Genomic DNA, 19,844 nt, shown 5'->3' with positions numbered 1-19,844 from the left:
TTTTAAAGATTTTATTTATTTATTTTTAGAGAGAGGGGGAGAGAGCAAGAGAGGGAGAGAAATATTAATGTGTGGTTGCCTCTCACGTAGCCCCTATGAGGGACCTGGCCTGCAACCCACGCATGTGCCCTGACTGGGAATCAAACTGGTGACCCTTTGGTCCACAGGCCGGCACTGAATCCACAGAGCCACACCAGCCATTTTCATTTTTTTCTGTTGTCTTTTCATCTCAGCTGTATATGACTTTCTTTTTCATATGGTTTTCATGTGGAAGAATTCTTGTGGATTTCACAGTAAATTATTTTTAGAGACAGACTTAGGCTGTTCAGAATAACCTTCCATTACCCTTGTGGTACACTGTTTTTCATAGGCATCAGGTTTTTTCCCCTGTTAATTCATCCACATATTAGGAGATATATCAGAGCTAATGCAGTCAAATGATAGGAATATGCAGGTTGCTTTGGCTGCATCCACTCCCTGTCCATCTGGTGGAAATCCTTTCTCAGAGCTCTCGTTTCTGTTGTGGCACCTGTTAGGCATATAGCTAGTACCTGTGTGCAAGGCGGATATGAGACCTTCTTTTACCTCCTCTGCTTAAAATCTTTTGTCTCCAGCATGCCCTAGTGCCTGGGGCCTTCTCTTCCCCATCTTTATCAGTCATGCTCATGCTTTCGGTGACGTGTACTTCCCAAGATGAGCTACCCCCAGGACCTCCCCTACTGTCTCTCTGGTATTTGGGATCTATGAGCTTTGAAATATGGGGGCTTTCTTGAAAAGCAGCATTATAGAACAGTGGGATAGATTTTAGTCTAAGGTCAGAGCGTGATCCAGTAGTCTAAAAATATGAGAATGTTTCTTCTTTGTTCTGGAAAGCAGAGCTATTCTTCCTTTGAGACCTTTCATGAGGGGTGAAGCACAGGCAGGCAGACCTGTGTGTCTGAGTCTGACTTCATCTACCTGAGAGTCATTGACCTTTTTTCCTAGACGCTGACAGCAGATCTTATGTCTACCTCAGTGATATTTAGTATTTGTCTGTCTTGGTTTTTTTACGTTTTTATATTTATTTAGTGTGAAGTCAGGAGAGGCTATGCCAGGGCTGCTAGCTATGTCCTTTTTTTTTAAAGTAATTGAAATCCTCTAAATGTATCTTTCCCATTTAAGCTTACATAGTTGTAGTCTACTCACAATTATTTCCAACTCAGCTCCACTGATTACACAGGAGGCATGGAATGGTGACACAGTTAATACCTCCATCTTTCTGACTCTGGTGTCTTACTGGATATTAGAACTCACAGTGGATGATAAAGGAGTGATTAGTTATGACCCCTAAAGCTCCAATAGTTTGTTTAGGTCCATTTATTATAAACATTGTATAGTTTAGTATAGTGGTTTGCTTTCTTTGAGCCTAATCTGAGAATCAGCCTTTTGCTTGGAGAAAATAAACAATTTACATTTATAATCATAGTGGACATGTTTGGTTATTATTCCATTAGTTTGATTTATGCCTTTAAATACTGCTGAATGTATTTAAAGTCCTTTTGGTCAAACAGGTTTAATTGGTTGCAAGTCTATTCTGTCAATTAATTCTGTGTTGGCCTTATATTGCCTAGGCCACAGGTGTCAAACACAAGGCCTGTGGGCCAAATCTGGCCCTCCACCTTATTCTGTCCAGCCCGGCACCTTGTTTCTGCCCAGCGGCAGCACCGAGCTCCTTGCCCCTAGTTAAGGAGTAGTTACATTTATACAGTCCTGAAATTACATTTGGCCCTTAAAGGCAACTGTGAAGCTGATGTGGCCCCCAGTGAAGATGAGTTTGACACCCCTGGCCTAGGCTTTAAAGCCATTTTCATCAATATTTCACAGGTGCTGCTCCACAATTGAAAGAAGAAAAGCCACAGCCACCATCAAAACCACGTTCTGGATCTGTGGAAGAAACATTTAGAGTTGTTAAGAATTCTCTCAATGATGACATTGTTAAAGCCACTCAAGCAGTCTATAAGTTTGAACTCTCAGGTAAGGATTACATCTGCTTATTGGAGTCTTTTATGAAAGTAGGCTCTTTCCCTTGAAAAAAAAGTCAGCCTCCAATTATAATCACCTGGTTAGCTGGCTGATTTGTATTTTTAAGTTAATATCAGTACTTATGGACACATAAAATGGCATTACAGGTACTTCCAGTGTACCAGGTAGTGTAATATAGTAATTTATCATCCACCATGGACACTTTACCATTTTCATCTTTGAAATTTTTCCAGTCAGTCTGAATGTAGTCAGCTTTTTAAAATGTCTCTATATTCTCAATATAGCATAACCACAAGTTAATGACAGTTTTAAGAACTGGCTACCTCCTTCCCATTGTAGGAAGACTTTGACATTATCAGTTCTTTTATCCTTTGTTTCCTCTATTTTATCGTAATCTATCTGCACCGTCCTGTTTTTACTTCCTTTTCTGTCCCTCTAACCCAGGGTCCATTGGTTCAATCACTCTCTTGTCTCCATCCTAACCTTCTGGACCTTTTGTGCTTCTGTCACCACCTGCCAGAACCCTAGTCCTGGCCGAATCAAACTATCTGGTTGACCCACAGTTGCACCCAGACTGCTAAATCTTGCTGGAGAAATGGAAGAAAAAAAAAATCACACCACCCAGTGGATCTGTACCAATAGAAATTCATCACTGCCCCTCTACTGGGGTGTAAGCAGCACCTCAGAATTCTGTTTCTGTGATCAGCTTACTGCCTCATGTTCCACAGTTCCTGTTTTAAACCTCAGTGTTCCTCAGATCTTCCACCTCTCCCTTCACTCCTTCCCTACCAGTGTCAGTGGATAATCCCGTCTCCTCTTTTACAGAGATAATATAAACCTGCAGACAAACTGCTTCTGCTTCCTTTCATCTGATATTAAATTAACCCTTGTAGCCATCATGCTCTCTGCTTCCCCTCCCAACAGAACAGAATTCAACTCTAGATCAGTGCATCTCAAGCTTTAATGTTCATACCAATTACCCGGATTCATGCTAAAATACAGAATTTCATTCAGCATGTAGGTCTGAGGTGAGGTCTTAATTCTGCATTTCTGATGGGGATGACAATACTGCAGTCCATGGAGCACACTTTTTTTTCCCTTTCCTATCAATAATTAATTTATTTTGATTTTTAAGTATATTTTATTGATTATGCTATTACAATTTTCCAAATTTTTCCCTTTATATCCCACCTGTACCCTGTACCCCCACCCCTCTAGCATTCCCCCACCTTAATTCATGTCTATGGGTCATACATACAAGCTCTTTGAATTCTGTTTCCTATACCATTCTTAACCTCTCCCCATCTATTTTATGCCCACCAATTATGCTGCTTATTCCCTGTACCTTTTCCCCTATTCTGCCCCTTCCCCTCCCCACTGAAAACCCTCCATGTGATGCCCATTTCTCTGATTCTGTTCCTGTTCTAGTTGTTTGCTTAGTTTTTGTTTTCATTGTTTTTCTTTTCTTTTTTTAGGCTCAGTTGGTAGTTGTGAGTTTGTCTTCATTTTACTGTTCATAGTTTTTGATCTTCTTCCGTTTCTTAGATAAGTCCCTTTAACTTTCATATAATAAGGGTTTGGTGATGATGAACTCCTCTAACTTTACCTTATCTGGGAAGCACTTCATCTGCCCATCCATTCTAAATGATAGCTTTGCTGGATAGAGTCATCTTGGATGCAGGTCCTTGCCTTTCATGACTTCAAATACTTCTTTCCAGTCCCTTCTTGCCTGTAAGGTTTCTTTTGAGAAATCAGTTGATAGTCTGTGAGCACTCCATGGAGCACACTTTGAGTAGCAAAGTTCTAGATTCCATTTCCTCTGGCCTCTTCAGGGACTTTGCGCTATTAATTATGCCCTCTTTTTCACCTGTCCATCCTGCAACCTCCTACCCAAAGGTATTTTAATGTATTCAGTCTATTCTGTGTTTTAAACAAACAGCAAAACACAATAAGCCAAAATTATTTTCACCTATAATTCACTCTGCTCTGGTATTATTTTTCTCCATTCCACTGAATTTGTTTTCACCAAGGTCCTTGGTGGTTTCTGTGTCACCAGTGGGCATTTATCATTCTTGTCACACCTCTACAGCATTTGATGATGCTGACCACTCCTTCTGGAAATACTCCCTTTCCTTGGCCTCTTCCTTCTCTGTCTGTAATCATGCCTTCTCAGTCTCCTGTACTAGGGGCTTCTCCTTTGTCCTTCAAGGGTGTTCTTCAGGTTACTGTCTTAGCATTCTACGGACTTTCGTGAGGAAATTCCAACCCTTCACATGACCTCAGTGACCATGTGAAGTGGTTACTTACATATCTCTATTTCTAGCCTAGTCAGACTTCATTTGGCATATTCACTTGGCTGTCACAATTTGAAGATGTCCAAAGCAACTCGCCATTCCCAATAGCTACCTTTGGTACTACCCGTTAAATCTACTCTTCTTGAGTAGTCCTGTCTCAGTAAACAATATGCCAGTGTCTACTGTTCCCCATGCCCAAAACTAGTAAGTCATTCTCATGCACCCTCCCCACCTTTTCCTCCCCACATTCAATCAGGTACCTAATCCTAACGGGTCCTGCTTTGAGATTATTTCTCAAATATGCCTACTTTTCTCTATCCCCACTGCCGTGATCCTGATCCAGGCATACACCCTCAGCTCCTAAATTACCCAACACCAACCATCCTAACTAGTCTCTTGCATCCTTTTTAACCCTCTCCAATATATTCTTTACACTGCTGTTAGCGTGATCTATTTAAAATACAAGTCCGTGTCATTTTCCTTCCGCAGCATCTCTCTTAGAATGAAGTCAGTGAGTACATGGCCCACCGCACTCATCTGACTGCTTTACCAGCCTGTCAGATGCCACTGTCTGTGCTCTTTCTACCTTCTGGTCCTACTATACTTTTTTCAGTTCTTTATTTAGCGAATTCTTACTTAACTTTTAAATCTCAGCTTCAGTTGGGATTTCCTAACTCCCTATCACCCTCCAATTCCTCTTTTGTAAGAACCATGTTATTGCGGCGTCTTTGGAACCTAGCCCGGGGCCTGGGACATAATAAGTACTTAATAAATATTTGCTGAAATTGATAGAGGCCTGGGGATTTTAGCCTGGGAAACAGCAGTATGTAAAATTATTCTAATTGTAGCAGTTACAAAGTTTAAGAAGGAGAGGCCTTCTTGGGCACTTATTTCTCTATCTTTATCTTCTGTGTAGGTGAAGATGGTGGAACGTGGTTTCTTGATCTTAAAAACAAGAGTGGGAATGCTGGATATGGAGAGCCATCTGATCAGGCGGATGTGGTGATGAGTATGTCTACTGATGATTTTGTGAAAATGTTTTCAGGTGAGTTTTCAATTTCATTAATTTATTAATACATCAACAAACAAGTGTTGCTGAGGGTGTGGAGACAACAGAACCCTTATGCATTGTTTATGGTGTTGCTTTCCACTATGGAAAACAGTATGGAAGTTCTTAAAAAAATTAAAACAGATTTTAAGGATGCAACAGAAAGCATGACCCTGCTTTCTGTTTCATCCTTAACTAAGAGAACCTTTTGTATAATTTTCTGTTCTGCTCATGTATGTATAACTATGCCAAAAAGAAATTTACGGTAATTAAAAAAATTTTTTTCTACTCTTAGAACACTACTCCAAATGGTAAGTTAATTAGCATATGTATTTATTAGAAGCAGCATTAGCATTATAACATTCTAATCTAAGGATTCTTTTATTTAATGAATTGTAAATGTTATTGACTCTGTGTTCTGTTTTAATCTTCATAAATTGAAGATCACAGTGTATTCTGTGCCCTGTAGGTCTTTCCAATTCTAATCTAGGATGCTAATGGCCTACCCACTATCTGAGCTGAGCTGATCTGTGTATAATGTTACTAATGCTTGAGGTCTCTTCAACTTTCCTTTTTTTTTATAGTAGTGTTAAATATTCACAGTGCAAAAATTAAAAAATATGCAAGAAAAAATAAAATAAGTAAAATTATTCTTTATCACACTACTGAGAGATGACTATCAGTTGCTTTCGGTTTACAGTCATATATATTTTTGTGAATGTATAAATACATGTGCTTATAAAAACAGTGTTAGACCTGGCTGATGTGGCTCAGTGGATTGAGCACTGGCCTGCGAACCAAAGGGTCGCTGGTTTGATTCCCAGTCAGGGTACATACCTGGGTTATGGGTCAGGTTCCCAGTAGGGAGGATGCGAGAGGCAAGTACACATTGATGTTTCTCTCCCTTTCTCTGTCCCTAACCCTCTCAAAAAAAGTATATAAATAAAATCTTTAACAAAAAGAAATAATCTTGCTTTAAGGAAAAAACAAAACAAAACAGTGTTACAGCATTACTACTGTTTGATAATCTTTTTTCATTTAGTACATTATGACATCTTTCAATGTTGATGAATAGTTATCTCTTTAATTATTTTCAGTAGTTTTAGTGTTTCAATGAATTTTTTTATAAAGCTTAAACACAGTGTTTTGAACATAACAGATGCTCAATAAATGTTTGGTAAAGTTAAATCATATAAATATGTAATTTTTTAACTTAATGACCATTTAAAATAAAAATTCATCAACTTCTACACAGAAATAACAATAATTATGGTGAATATTTTTAAGTGATTACTGAGTAAAACAATACTCAAAAGAGTGCTTTGAGCTAAAATATTTTCTTCATTTTATAAAAATGGAGACCAAGGTGTTGATGAGTTAAACCCAAGGTCACATAGTGAGTAAATGTTAGAGCTAGGACTTGAATCCAAGTCCAAGCTTGTGCTCTTTCAATCATGATGCTATTCTTCCCTCCAGAGGTGCAAGAATCAAGTTACTTCTTTCATTTACATTTTATTTATGTAGCATAAACGTGTACTAATGGGCTTTTCATTTGTATATTTCTGTGAATGTGCTTCTGTTTCCTGGATTGACTAGGAGAGACTAGTCAGTTAAACGAGTGATTTTAAAAGAAGTATTTTTGTAAGGTTTATTTTATAGCAATAGATTAGATTGGGAGTTTGCTTCTGCTTTTTTTCCCCTTTTGTTCTTACTTCATCTAAGTTCTTTTGAATGGGCACAGTTTAGACTTTATAATCCTAAGCGTTCTCTTTTAAGAAACCATAGCCATATGACCTAAGGTACATAGTGGATACATTATAAATATAAAAAATTAAAGCAAATAGTGGCCAACTGATCAAAATCTCTCCTTTTTGCCAGTAGAGGCCACAGTATGGTAAAGCATTATGATAGAAGAACATGAGTTAAACCTGATTAATATACTGACAGAATGGATTCTATATAGAATACTGTGCTTACTAGATGTTTTTTAAAGTTATTTTTTCCTTTTTTCTATGTTTATTGTTTATGCTATTACAATTGTTCCCACTTTTTTGTTGTTGTTGTTGTTCCATTTATTTGTTCCTTCATTGGTTGATTCTTATATGTGCCCTGAGCGGGGATCGAACCTGCAACCTTAGCATACTGGGGATGATACTTTAACCAACTGAGTACCTAGCTAGGGCTGTGTATTGATTTTTGTATCCTGTGAATTAACCAGTGAAGAAATTTAGGCCAGGGATTTTTGTGGAAAAATTTTTTAAATTACTAATTCAATTTATTGTTATAATTAATGGCTTTTGTTTTTTAAACAGCTTTATTGAGATATAATTCACATACCATGCAATTCACTCATTTAAAGTATACAATTCAATAGTAGTTAGCATATTCACATATATTTGCAACCATCATCACAATTGCTTTTAGAACATTTTCATAACCTCAAAAAGAAACCCCATGCCCATTAGCTATTAGCCCCATATCCCCCATCCAGCTGCCCCTGGTCCTAAGCAGCTCCTAATCTACTTTCTGTCTCTCTAGATTTCCCTGTTCTGGACTTGCATATGAACAGAACCATACAATGTGTGACTGACTTCTTTCAGCATGTTTCTTCTTCATGTTTTCAAGTTTCATTCTTTTTTTATTTTTAAGATTTTATTTATTTTTTTTAGAGAGAGGATGGAGTGAGAAAGAGAGGGAGAGAAACATCGATGTGTAAGAGAAACATCGATTGGTTGCCTCTCTCATGCCCCCAACCAGGATCCTGGCCTGCAACCCAGGCATGTGCCCTGTGAATTGAACCAGCAACCTTTCAGCTCACAGGCCAACCCACGGAGCCACACCAGCCAGGGTTCAAGTTTCATTATTGATGTAGTACTTCATTCCCTTTTCTAAAAATATGGAGGTGAAATTCATGTAACGTAGAGTTAACCACGGAGTTAATCTTAAAGTGTACAGTTCAGTGGCATTTAATTTACTGCATTTAGAGTTCTATCAAACCACCACTAATCTTTAGTTTCAGAACTTTTCATCAGCCCAGAGCACCCCATACCATTTAAGTAACACTCCCCATTTCAGCCTCCACCATCCGCTGGCAAGGACTAGTATGCTTTCTTTTCCTTCTCTCTGTGGATTTGCCAGTTGTGGACAGTTTATATAAATGGAATCATACAATATGTGATTTTTTTGTGTGACTCCTTTTATTTAGCATAATGTTTTCAAGGTTAATCCAAGTTATAGCATGTATCAATATTTCATTTCCTTTTATGACTTAATGCTATTTCATCATTTGAACATACCATAGTTTATCCGTTCACCTGTTGACAGATGTTTGGGTCATTTGGCTGTTACGAATAATGCCGCCATAAACATTTGTATACAAGTTTCTGTGTGGGTGTATGTTTTCATTTGTCTTGTATTGCTGGGTCATATGCTAACTCTATGTTTGTCTCTTTGAAGAATTATTAAACTGTTTTCTATAGCAGTTGCACCACTTTCATTCCTACTAGAAATGTATGAGGGTTTTCTATTTCTCTGTATCTTCACCCTTACTAACACTTGTTATTTTTTAGGGTTTTTTTTATAGCAATCCTAGTGGCTGGGAAGTGATATCTCATTGTGGTTTTTAGTTTGCATTTGCCTAATGATTAATGATGTCATCATATTTTCATGTGCTTGTTGGTCATATGTATATTTCTTCATATGACCAATAAGCACATGAAAATAAAATCTTTGAAGAAATGTCTATTCAGATCCTTTGCCTGTTTTAATCGAGATTTCTTTTAGTTTTAAGAATTCTTCATATATTGCAGATATAAAGAAGGTGTGCAACATGATGATTAAATACCTTATTGGGTATATAATTTGAAAAAAAAAGAAAAAGAAAATACGTTCTCCTGTTTTTTGTAGGTTGTCTTTTCACTTTTTTGATGATACATTTTGAAACACAAAAGATTTTAATTTTGATGACGACCAATTTGTTTTTTTGTTATTGTCATTGCTTGTGCCTCTGCTATCTGATCTAAGAATCCTTTGTCAAATCCAAGTTTTGATGCTTTTCCCTTATGTTCTAACAGTGTTTAGTTTTAGCTCTTAAAATCAGGCCTCTGACCTATTTTGAGTTAATGTTGTATATCATGTAATGTAGGGGTCCAGCTTCGTTCGTTTGCATGTAAATATCCAATTGTCCCAGTACCATTTGTTGAATAAGTTATTCTTTCTCCATTGAGTGGTCTTGGAAACCTTATTAAAGAGCAGTTGACCACAGATGTGTAGGTTTAGTTAAACCCATAAGTATATGGGTAAACTTAAACCTAGAATTACCATAGTGTTACTGGGCAGGGACTGGCCTGTAGCAGGGTTGCTTCAGGTCAGCCTGAAGTGTGTGAGTTCTTGACTTCTTGTAGGAAAGATTTCACGACCCAAGTCCAGGTGATTTTGAAAGTATGTTTATTAAAGCTGAGGAGAGTGAAACTTAGGAAGGACTTAGGGTAGAAGAAGCAACAGGATAGAGAGAGCCTAGACAGTGCTTTGCTTTGGCTTTCTAGAAATGTTATAGAAAAGAAGTGAACCGAGGGCGGGGGTTGCTTTTAGCTTACTCTGGGAAATAAGAGAAAAGGGGAGCCTTGGAGAGAGGATCAGAGGGTAAGCCTGGGGTGAGCTGCTGTCCACTGCTCCCCTGGCTGCAGGCCTCATGGGGGCCCTTAGAGTTTAGGAGGAAGTAAAAAGTTCATGCCTGAGAAGGGGCACAATCATGCTCTAGACTAGAGTGAGCCATCACCTGGTCTTTTTGTCTTAAGTTTTTTTTATCTTTCTTCTGCAGGTGAGAATCTTAGGGGAGGGTTTCAGCAGAATATTCATTAGTTTTCCAAGTCTGTTTTTAATGTGCTGATATATCAAAATGAGCGTATGGGACTGGATGATCATTTGGTCTGCTATACTGTTTTACTTTTATCTTTGGTCTGCCTGTCTTTCAATGGGTTTTTTGTTATTTGTTCCTCTGACTTCATCTGTCCTTGGGTTTAGCTGGCACAAATGGCATCAATTGGGTCTCTGTTCTCTATTGCCCAGGCCAGGGAGATTTAAGCTATGTATTATCTGGCTAGGGAGGAGAGGCATAAACTATTTGCTCTCAAGTGTCCTTGGTTAGGGAAGATAGGTCTTATGATTCAGTAGCTGGCGGTAAGTTGTTCAGATTGTTTGGCCTTGGCCTTGTTTAATTTTCTTGTCTCAGTTTTCCTATTCTACTTGCCCAGGAATTTTCCCAGCTTCTTTACTATCCTGTCACAATAAAGCCAGTATTTCCACTCCTAGATAAACACTCAGAAGAATTGAAAATAGATACTCAAATAAATGTATACTCATTTTCATAGCAGCACTGTGCACAATAGCCAAAAGGTGGAAACAGCCCACCAACAGATGAATGTATAAACAAATTATTATATACAAATTATTAATTATGTAAAATGAAATATTTTTCAGCTGTAAAATTTAATGATACGACATGGATAAATCTTGAAAACATATTAAGTGGAAGAAGCCAGATAGAAAACATCACATATTGTATGAATCCATTTATCTAAAAAAACTAGAATAAGTAAATCCATAGAAAGCTGATTGGTAGTTGCCAGGGCCTAGAGGGAGGGGAAACTGGTAATACATAATGGGCACAGGGTTTCCTTACGGGTAATGAAGTACTTGGGGACTAGAGAGAGGTGGTAGTCATACAACAGTGTGACTACATTTAAGTGCTACTGAATTGTTCACTTTAAAATGGTTAATTTTATGCCATGTAAACATCCCCTCAATTTTTTTAAGTATATATATTTAATAAGTTTTTTGGCTTTTCCCCTTCCATTCCCCAGAGGTAATCTGTCTCCAGGTCTTTTTGTTATCTTTCTATTTAACCACACATTCTCAATGTTTTCATATTTCTCAATGTTATATTTATAGTACTTAATTTTCTTTAGGTGCACTAATCTAAAGACCGATAGGTAAGATTTAAGTACTTTTATAGTACCTTGCTTCTGCTTCACTTCACCCTTTCTTAGCCTCGTGTATAATGTGTACTCACGTTTTTGGCCCAAACTTTCAGGAAAAAAATCTATCGTTTTAATTTTTAAATTCAGTTACTTATTTATTTATATTGAGAAACAAAACCGATTATTGTATTCCACGGTATTATTTTGCATATGGATATTGCTATTGCTTTCTAGAGTTACATTTATTTTAAAGATTTTATTTATTTGATTTTTTAGAGGGGAAGGGAGGGAGAAGGAGAGGGAGAGAAACATCAGTGTGTGGTTGCCTCTTGCACATCCTCTACTGGGGACCTCGCCTGCAACCTAGGCATGTGCTCTGACTGGGAATTGAACTGGCGACCCTTTGGTTCACAGGCTGGCACTCAGTCCATTGAGCCACACTAGCCAGGGCTAAAGTTACATTTTTAATACATAAGCATAAATAAAAGAATTTAAAACATTTGGGACTTCTGGTGAAGATCAAGGCGTAAGCAGACATGGCTCGCTTCTTTGCACAGCCACAACAAAATTACAACTAAAATATAGAAAAACCATCGCTCAGAACCAACAAAAATCGAGTTGAATGGAAGTCTGACAACTACAGAATTAAACCACATCCATCCAGAGTTGTAGGAGGTGTGCAGACACAGAAAGGGCTGGTCTCACATCCACATGTGGTGGATAAAAATTCCAGAGGGATATCTCAGGAGAGAGGAGTCCCAGCCCCACAGCAGGCTCTACCATCCAGAGTTCTAGTTTGGGGAAGATAAGCCACAACTTCTGGCTGCAAAAAACAGCTGGAATTGATTCAGTGGAAGAAACTGCTAGAGCCCCAAGCAGTTCCTCTTAAAGAACTCACCTACTGAGACTTACTACCTCTGGCACCGGCAGGCGAGGAGTTTTGAGGGACACCAGTGGAAGGGAGGAGTTTTGAGGGACACCAGTGGCGTGCAGGGGGAAGGTGAGGTGTCTGGCATCAAGGCCAGCAGAGGCCATTTTCATGTTTCTGGGCCCCCCTCCCACAGAGTCAGCAGACTGGTGCCTTATCTAAGATTCCATCAACTTGGCTAACAACACTGTTTGACCCTCCTTGGAGATCCCCAGACACTCCACCCCACCCAATTTATTGGCCCACCCAAGCTCCTTTTCCATATGAATGGCTCATGCTTCACAACTTTCTAAATACTCTCAAACCAGCAGCAGCTAGCCTCAGTGAGCCCCAGGCTCAGTACTAGCAGCCTAGATTCACAGCTTTGCTTTGCCTGGAAATCTCTATGCCCAGCAAAAGTAGCAGCCATTTCAGATTGTTTTATAACTCAGGCATACTGGCCCCAGGCAAAACACAGATGAAGGCTGATCATGGGTGGCCTCCACTACCCGGGAAACCCAGGAGACAGCTACAGACCACATCAGAGTACCAGCACCCTGCCCCTGCACAGCTGATCCTCCATGGAGGGCGGAGATTGGTAGTAAGTGGTCAAAGCTAAACTTTGCAGCTGACTGGCCTGGGTAAATCCCTCCCATTGATCTGCCAACAGCAACCAAGGCTCAACTACAAGAGGAGGTTGTACTCAGCCCACATGAAGGGTGCACCTCGAGTACCCAGCTTGGGTGATAGGGGAGACTGTGCCACTGGACCCTACAGGACACCTACTACATTAGGCCACACTACCAAGACACAGAGTCAAAGCAGCTCTACCTAATACATGGACACAAACACGAGGAAGCTGTGAAAACAAGGAGACAAAGAAACATGGCCCAAATGAAAGAACAGGTCAAAGCTACAGAAAAAGAGCTAAGTGAAATGGAGAAAGCAATCTCTCAGATGCAGAGTTCAAAACACTGTCTATAAGGATGCTCAAGGAACTTAGTACTTGAACAGCATAAAAAAGATCCAGTCAGAAACAAAGGATACACTAATTGAAATAAAGAACAATTTACAGGGAAACAACAGTAGAGTGGATGAAGCTGAGAATCAGATCAATGACTGGGAACTTAAGGAAGCACAAAACAACCAATCAAAACAACAAGAAGAAAACAGAATCCAAAAAATTGAGGATAGTGTAAGCAGCCTGTGGGACAATTTTAAGCAATTCAACATTCACTTCATAGGGGTGCCAGAAGGAGAAGAGAAAGAGCAAGAAATCAGAAACCTATCTGGAAAAATAATGAAAGAAAACTTCCCTTGGTGAAAGAAATAGATATGCAAGTCCAGGAAGCACAGAGTCTCAAACCAGACTGACATAAAGAGACCCAACCCAAGAGACATCGAGATTAAAATGACAAAGGTTAAAGATAAAGAGATGGGATGGGTGGGAGAATGGATGAGAGGTGAGGGGATTAAGAAGTACAAATGGGTAGTTTCAGAATAGCTGAGGGGATGTAAAGTACAGTATAAGGAAAAGGAATAGCCAAAGAACTTATATGCATGACCCGTAGATATGAACCAGGGTGGGGAGATTGCCTGAGGGAGTGGGGAGTGCTGGGTGGAGAGGAGCAAGGGGAAAAAATCAGGACAACTGTAATAGCATAATCAATAAAATATAATCTGAAAACATTTATATAGATACAGGATTCGTACTACCCATGTATAATGCGCATCCTTACTTTTCCCTCAAAAATTTGGGCAAGAAAAGTGTGCATTATACATGGCAAAATAAGCCATGTATAACAAAATAAGGTAGTTATTTTAGAATTTTTGTTTAAATAATACTTGATGTTTAAATAACTATGATTCTGGCATAGTTTGCTGCTGAGTCAAATAGTATACTATTACTATGTTTCCCCTCAGAAAGAACTTTTATTTTTCCTGGATATAAATAATTGCCCCATTTTTCCCCCATTACTATAGGTATAAAGAAACAGAGCAAAATCTCCCTGTACTCCCCTCACAACCTCTTCATACAATTTTCTACTCTGCCAAATGTGTCAAATTACCTGTCAGTCTACTTTTTTTTTCTGGATCCCTCTATCTTGTTACAATCTGAACAGGTATCTCATTATACTGGCCTGCTACACAGCTGTGATCCTAGAAATTTCTTTAACTTTCCCCTGCATTGAATCTCCTATTTCTATATCCCATGTCTTCTCTCTTGTTTTACACCCTCATTTTGGCAGCACACGTTCTCCAGTATCTTAATGAGAAAGGGTACAAAAGAGGCAATTTTCCTCGTAGTCTGCCAACACATTGATTATTTGGCGGGGTGGAGGCTTCTGGGTCGAAATTAACTTTCTTCCAGAAATTTGAATGCATTGCTCCATCTTCTAGATTACAACTGAGAATTTGATACTATCCCTCTTATTCTTTTCTATCTACCCCTCTCCTTTCTGAAAGCTTTGGAATCAAAATGATCTCTTTCTCTGTAGTGTTGTGAAATTTCACAGTGATACAAGGTGGTGTGGTCTTTTTTTCTTTCATTTTCCTGGATATTGGATGGGACTCTTGGGAATGTATTTTATGTTATTTTTTTGGTAGTACTCTTGGTTTTCTCAGTTCTCACTTTTAGGAGAAGACATAGGTCTCTGACTTAATCATATTATTTTTTAGGAGATTGATTCACTTTATTATTTCTTTTGTATTCCTTTTTCTTTAATAGTAAAGAAATATCTTATTTGAAAAGATTATTGGTGTGGGGGCTAGGGAGATGCTTTTGCAATAGTGGGAAACTGTTGCAACAGAGAGACTGAGTGCTGTGACCAGGGATCTGCAAGCATCTCCTTTCTATTATATTTTAATATTGTCTATCAAATTGTTATTTCCAAGAGCTCATTTTTGTTTTCTCATTCTTCCTTCTTCTCTTATGTTCCCTTTCTTCCTCCTCACTCTACCCAATTCCATTCCCTGTCTTTGACTCCTCCCCCTTCCTCCTCTTCTTCCTTCCCCACCCCTTTTCATCCTGTCCTCTTTTTCTCCCTCTTTCCTGTGCTTCTCCTCTTCTCCCTTTCCCCTCCAGCATCCTGTTCATGATGCACTGCTGTTACATGTTCTCTTATCAATGAGGACATGACTTATGGAATTTGCTTGTTATTCATATACTTTGTTCCACTTTTCTTCTCTGCTACATTCTGTTCCATCCAAATTGCTTTTGTCTGTTTTTTTGTTGTTTGTTTTGTCTCCATTTGATGTCCATTCATCTTTATAAGCCAAGCTCAACAGAGCTGATCAGAAGCTGTGTATCATGAGTAGACTGGTGGGCTTGTGGATGGGTGGGTTTCACTGTAGAGATAAGAGCAGGGAACCAGTTTTTTGGCTGGAGGATACCCCAATATTAATGTTTGTAAGGTTTAGCTGGGGCTGTTCTGTTCCTTCAAAAAATAAAGGTCTTCCAGTATCTTCCATGTAAATTTAAAATTACCCTTTATTATTTATGAATTCAGGTATTTTTAATTATATTTTATTGATTATGCTATTACAGTTGTCCCATTTTTTCCCCATTGCCCCCCACCACCACCACCCCACACTCCGTCAGGTAATCCCACACCGTTGTTCATGTCCATGGGTCATACATATAAGTTCTTCAGCTACTCCGTTCCCAATACTGCACCTTACATCCCATGGCTATCTTTAACTACCTATATGCACTTCTTAACCCCCTCACCTCTTCACCCAATCCCCTACACCACCCTCCCATTTGGCAACCATCAAAACGTTCTCCATATCCATGATTCTGTCTATTCTTTTTTTTATTTTTATTTTTATTTTATTTTTAGAGAGAAGGGAAGGGAGGGAGAAAGAAAGGGACAGAAACATCAATGTGTGGTTGTCTCTAATGCACTCTGTACTGGGGACCTGGCCTGCAACCCAGGCATGTGCCCTGACTGGGAATCAAATCGGCGATCCTTTTGTTCACAGGCCAATGCTCAGTCCACGAAGCCACACCAGGCAGGGCTCTATTCTTCTTATTTGCTTAGTTTGTTTTCATATTCAATTTTTCATAGATATGTTTATTGCCATTTTATTGTTCATAGTTTTGATCTTCTTTTTCCTAAATAAGTCCCTGTAACATTTCATATAGTAATGGTTTGATGATGATGAAATCCTTTACTTTGTTCTTGTATGGGAAGTTCTTTATGTGACCTTCGATTCTAAATGATAGCTTTTCTGGGTAGAGCAATCTTGGCTGTAGGTCCTTGCTTTTCCTGACTTTGAATATTTCTTGCCAATCCCTTCCGGCCTGCAAAGTTTCTTTTGAGAAGTCAGCTGACAGTCTTATGGGAACTCCCTTGTAGGTAATTAACTGCTTTTCTGTTGCTGCTTTTAAGATTCTCTCTTTATCTTTAATCTTTGGCGTTTTAATTTTGATGTGTCATAGAGTGGGCCTCTCTGCAGCCTTCTTGTTTTGGATTCTCTGTGCTTCCTGGACTTGCAAATCTATTTCCTTAACCAAAGTAGGAAAGTTTTCTTTCATTATTTTTTCAAATAGATTTCCAGTTTTTTGATCTTTCTTTTCTCCTTCTGGCACCACTATGATGCTTATGTTAGAACACTTAAAGTTGTCCCACAGGCTGCCTACACTGTACTCAGGGTTTTTTTCTTTTAATTGTTTTTTCTTCTTCTTGTTCTAATTGGTTTTCTTTTGCTTCTTTTTTTGTTTTTTTTTAAAGATTTTATTTATTCATTTTTAGAGACAGGGGAAGAGAAGGAGAAAGAGGGAGAGAAATATCAAGGTGTGGTCGCCTCTCACACACTCCCTACCAGGGACCTGGCCCGCAACCCAGGCATGTGCCCTGACTGGGAACCAAACTGGCAACCCTTTGGTTCGAAGGCTTCACTCAATCCACTGAGCCACACCAGCCAGGGCTCTTTTGCTTCTTTATATTCCAAATCATCTTTTCGATTCTCAGCTTCATCCACTCTACTGTTTCCCTGCAAATTGTTCTCTATTTCAATTAGTGTATCCTTCATTTCTGACCAGATCTTTTCTATGCTGTTGAGGCCCTCACTAAGTTCCTTGAATATCCTTATAACCAGGATTTTGAACTCTGCATCTGATAGATTGCTTATCTCCATTTTGTTTAGTTCTTTTTCTGTAGTTTTGATGTGTCCTTTCATTTGGGCCATGTTTCTTTGTATCCTCATTTTGGCAGCCTCCTTGTGTTTGTTTATGTGTATAAGGAAGAGCTGCCGTCATCCCCTGTCTTGGTAGCACGGCCTAATGTAGTAGGTGTCCTGTAGGGTCCAGTGACACAGTGTCCTCTATCACCTGAGTTGGGTACTCGAGGTGCACCCTTTGATTGGGCTGAGTATCCACTCTTTTAGTTGAGCCTTGATTGCTATTGGCAGATCCATGGGAGGGATTTTACCCAGGCTGGTCAGCTGTAAGGACTGGCTGTGACCACTGACCACCAAGTTCCTCTTTAAGAGGAACTGCTTGGGACTCTAGAAGTTTCTTCCACCAATTCAATCCCTGATAGTTTTTGCAGCCAGTTATGGGGACTTACCTTCCTGTCACCGGAACCCTGGGCTGGGGGGCCTGATGTGGGGCTAGGACTCCTTGCTCTTGAGATATCGATCCTGAATTTTTATCCACATGTGGGTGTGGGACCATCCCATTCCACATCTCCCCTCCTGGCAGTCTGGATGGGTTTGGTTTCTTTAATTCCATAGTTGTTGGACTTCCATTTAACTCGATTTCTGGGTGTTGGTTGTTCTGTTGTTGAGTTGTAATTTTGGTGTGGTTGTGTGAGGAGGCTAGCATTGTGTGTTTACCTGTGGTGCCATCTTGACCTCAAGTTTGTTGAATTGAGGTATTTTAACATCACATTTCCTTGGACTAATATACAGATCAGTTTATTCATTATAATACAAAATTGGACTTGATCCTTCCTATCTGTAACCAGTCTTCAAGGGGTGACCAAAAAAACCCTGGAATTATCTTCTGGAGTGCTGGCCCCTTGTTGTCAGGCTTCCCCCGCTAGGTCAGTGTTTAGGAACCCACTGTTATCAGTGTACAGCTGGCATTGTTAGGAGAGGCTGCGTTCAGGTTCAGTGAATTTTTTTTGAGGACTCTTTCAACACATTTGCCCATTTCATGATGGGTGATTTACAAGTGCACCTGCCCACACTGCACTGTGTGTTCAGCAATTTTTTTTAAAAAAGATTTTATTTATTTATTTTTAGAGAGGGGAAGGAAGGGAGGAAGAGAGGGAGAGAACCGTCACCTGGTCCACAACCCAGGCATGTGCCCTGACTGGGAATTGAACCAGCAACCCTTTGGCTTACAGACCGGTGTTCAATCTACTGAGCCACACCAGCCAGGGCGATTTTGAGCAGTTGTTGACCAAAAACAGCATGACCCCCATACTCCCTATTCACCTGATCTTTTCCCCAGGTGACTTTTTTTTTTTGTTTCCCTGGATGAAAAAGTCTTCAAAGGGAAACATTTTGCCTGTGTAGAAGAGGTGAAACAAAAATGGCAGAAGCACTAAAAGGCATCAAAATTAATGAGTTCTAAAACTGTTTTGAGCAGTGGAAAAAATATCTCAGTGGGTGTGTTGCATCAAATAGAGAGTACTTCGAAGGTGACTGAATTTTAACATGTAAGAATACACAATTTTTTATAAATATATTCCAGTTTTTTGTGTCCCCCCCTCATATAAATGCTTTGCTACAACTCCTATATAGAACAATTTAAAGGTGTTTATTATCTCAGTATATACACAATATATTAACCCACAATTTTTTTTGACAAACAGCATGTGCATGGCCCAGTGAAAGTTTACTTACTAATGCACCAGATACATATTGTGCCCTTTGGAGAAATGACCTGTATATAAATTGGCATAATATAGCTCAGAAAACTATAAATGAGAATCAGACACACCTGGCTTTGAATCGTGGCACGATTGTATACAAGCTGTGTGACCTTCAGAGAGTCAAAATCCTCTTTGAGCCTCAATTTCCTCATTAATTCCTTTGTGTCAGACTCTGTGCTAACACGGGAATGAGAGTTGCAAATAAAAATAAATTTTCCTGCCTTGCTGGAGCATCTATTTATTATTTGTTGTTATTAGCTGTAATGTTGTTTTAATATTCACATTTTATGTCCTTGTACTTCTCTGGTTAAAATAATGCTAACAGCCTTGGGCTGATGTGGCTCAGTGGTTTGAGGGCCAGTTGTGATCCAAAGGCTTGCTCGTTCCATTGCCCATCAGGGCACATGCCTGGGTTGCGGGCCAGGTCCCCTGTAGCAGGTGAACAAGAGGCAACCACACACTGATGTTTCTTTCCCTCTCTTTCTCTCTCCCTTCCACTCTCTCTAAAAATAAATAAATAAAACAAAGTATTTTTTAAAATAATGCTAACATACTTTTGTGTCCATACCTATGCTTTTAATGATCATTTCTTAATATTATATGCATTTAGATTTGTTTTGAAAAATCTAAACTTGAAATGTTAAAGATTTAATGAACTATAACTTATTGGACATTAACTAAAATAGATAGTGTTTACCTCAATTCATT

At 39.1% G+C, this 19,844-nt stretch overlaps 1 protein-coding gene across 1 annotated transcript in view; it reads left to right on the top strand.

The window, feature by feature from the left end:
* HSDL2 (hydroxysteroid dehydrogenase like 2) overlaps positions 1 to 19,844 on the top strand; it is a 60,762-nt gene that overhangs the window by 37,575 nt on the left and 3,343 nt on the right. Inside the window, exons 9-10 of the mRNA XM_024562189.3 lie at positions 1,864 to 2,013; positions 5,233 to 5,361. Coding sequence (XP_024417957.1) covers positions 1,864 to 2,013; positions 5,233 to 5,361 — 279 coding nt within the window. The remainder of the gene's footprint in view (positions 1 to 1,863; positions 2,014 to 5,232; positions 5,362 to 19,844) is intronic.

Source organism: Desmodus rotundus, chromosome 1, assembly GCF_022682495.2.
Source record: "Desmodus rotundus isolate HL8 chromosome 1, HLdesRot8A.1, whole genome shotgun sequence".
NCBI classification, from domain to species: domain Eukaryota; kingdom Metazoa; phylum Chordata; class Mammalia; order Chiroptera; family Phyllostomidae; genus Desmodus; species Desmodus rotundus.
This window is presented reverse-complemented; position numbering and strand designations above follow the sequence as displayed.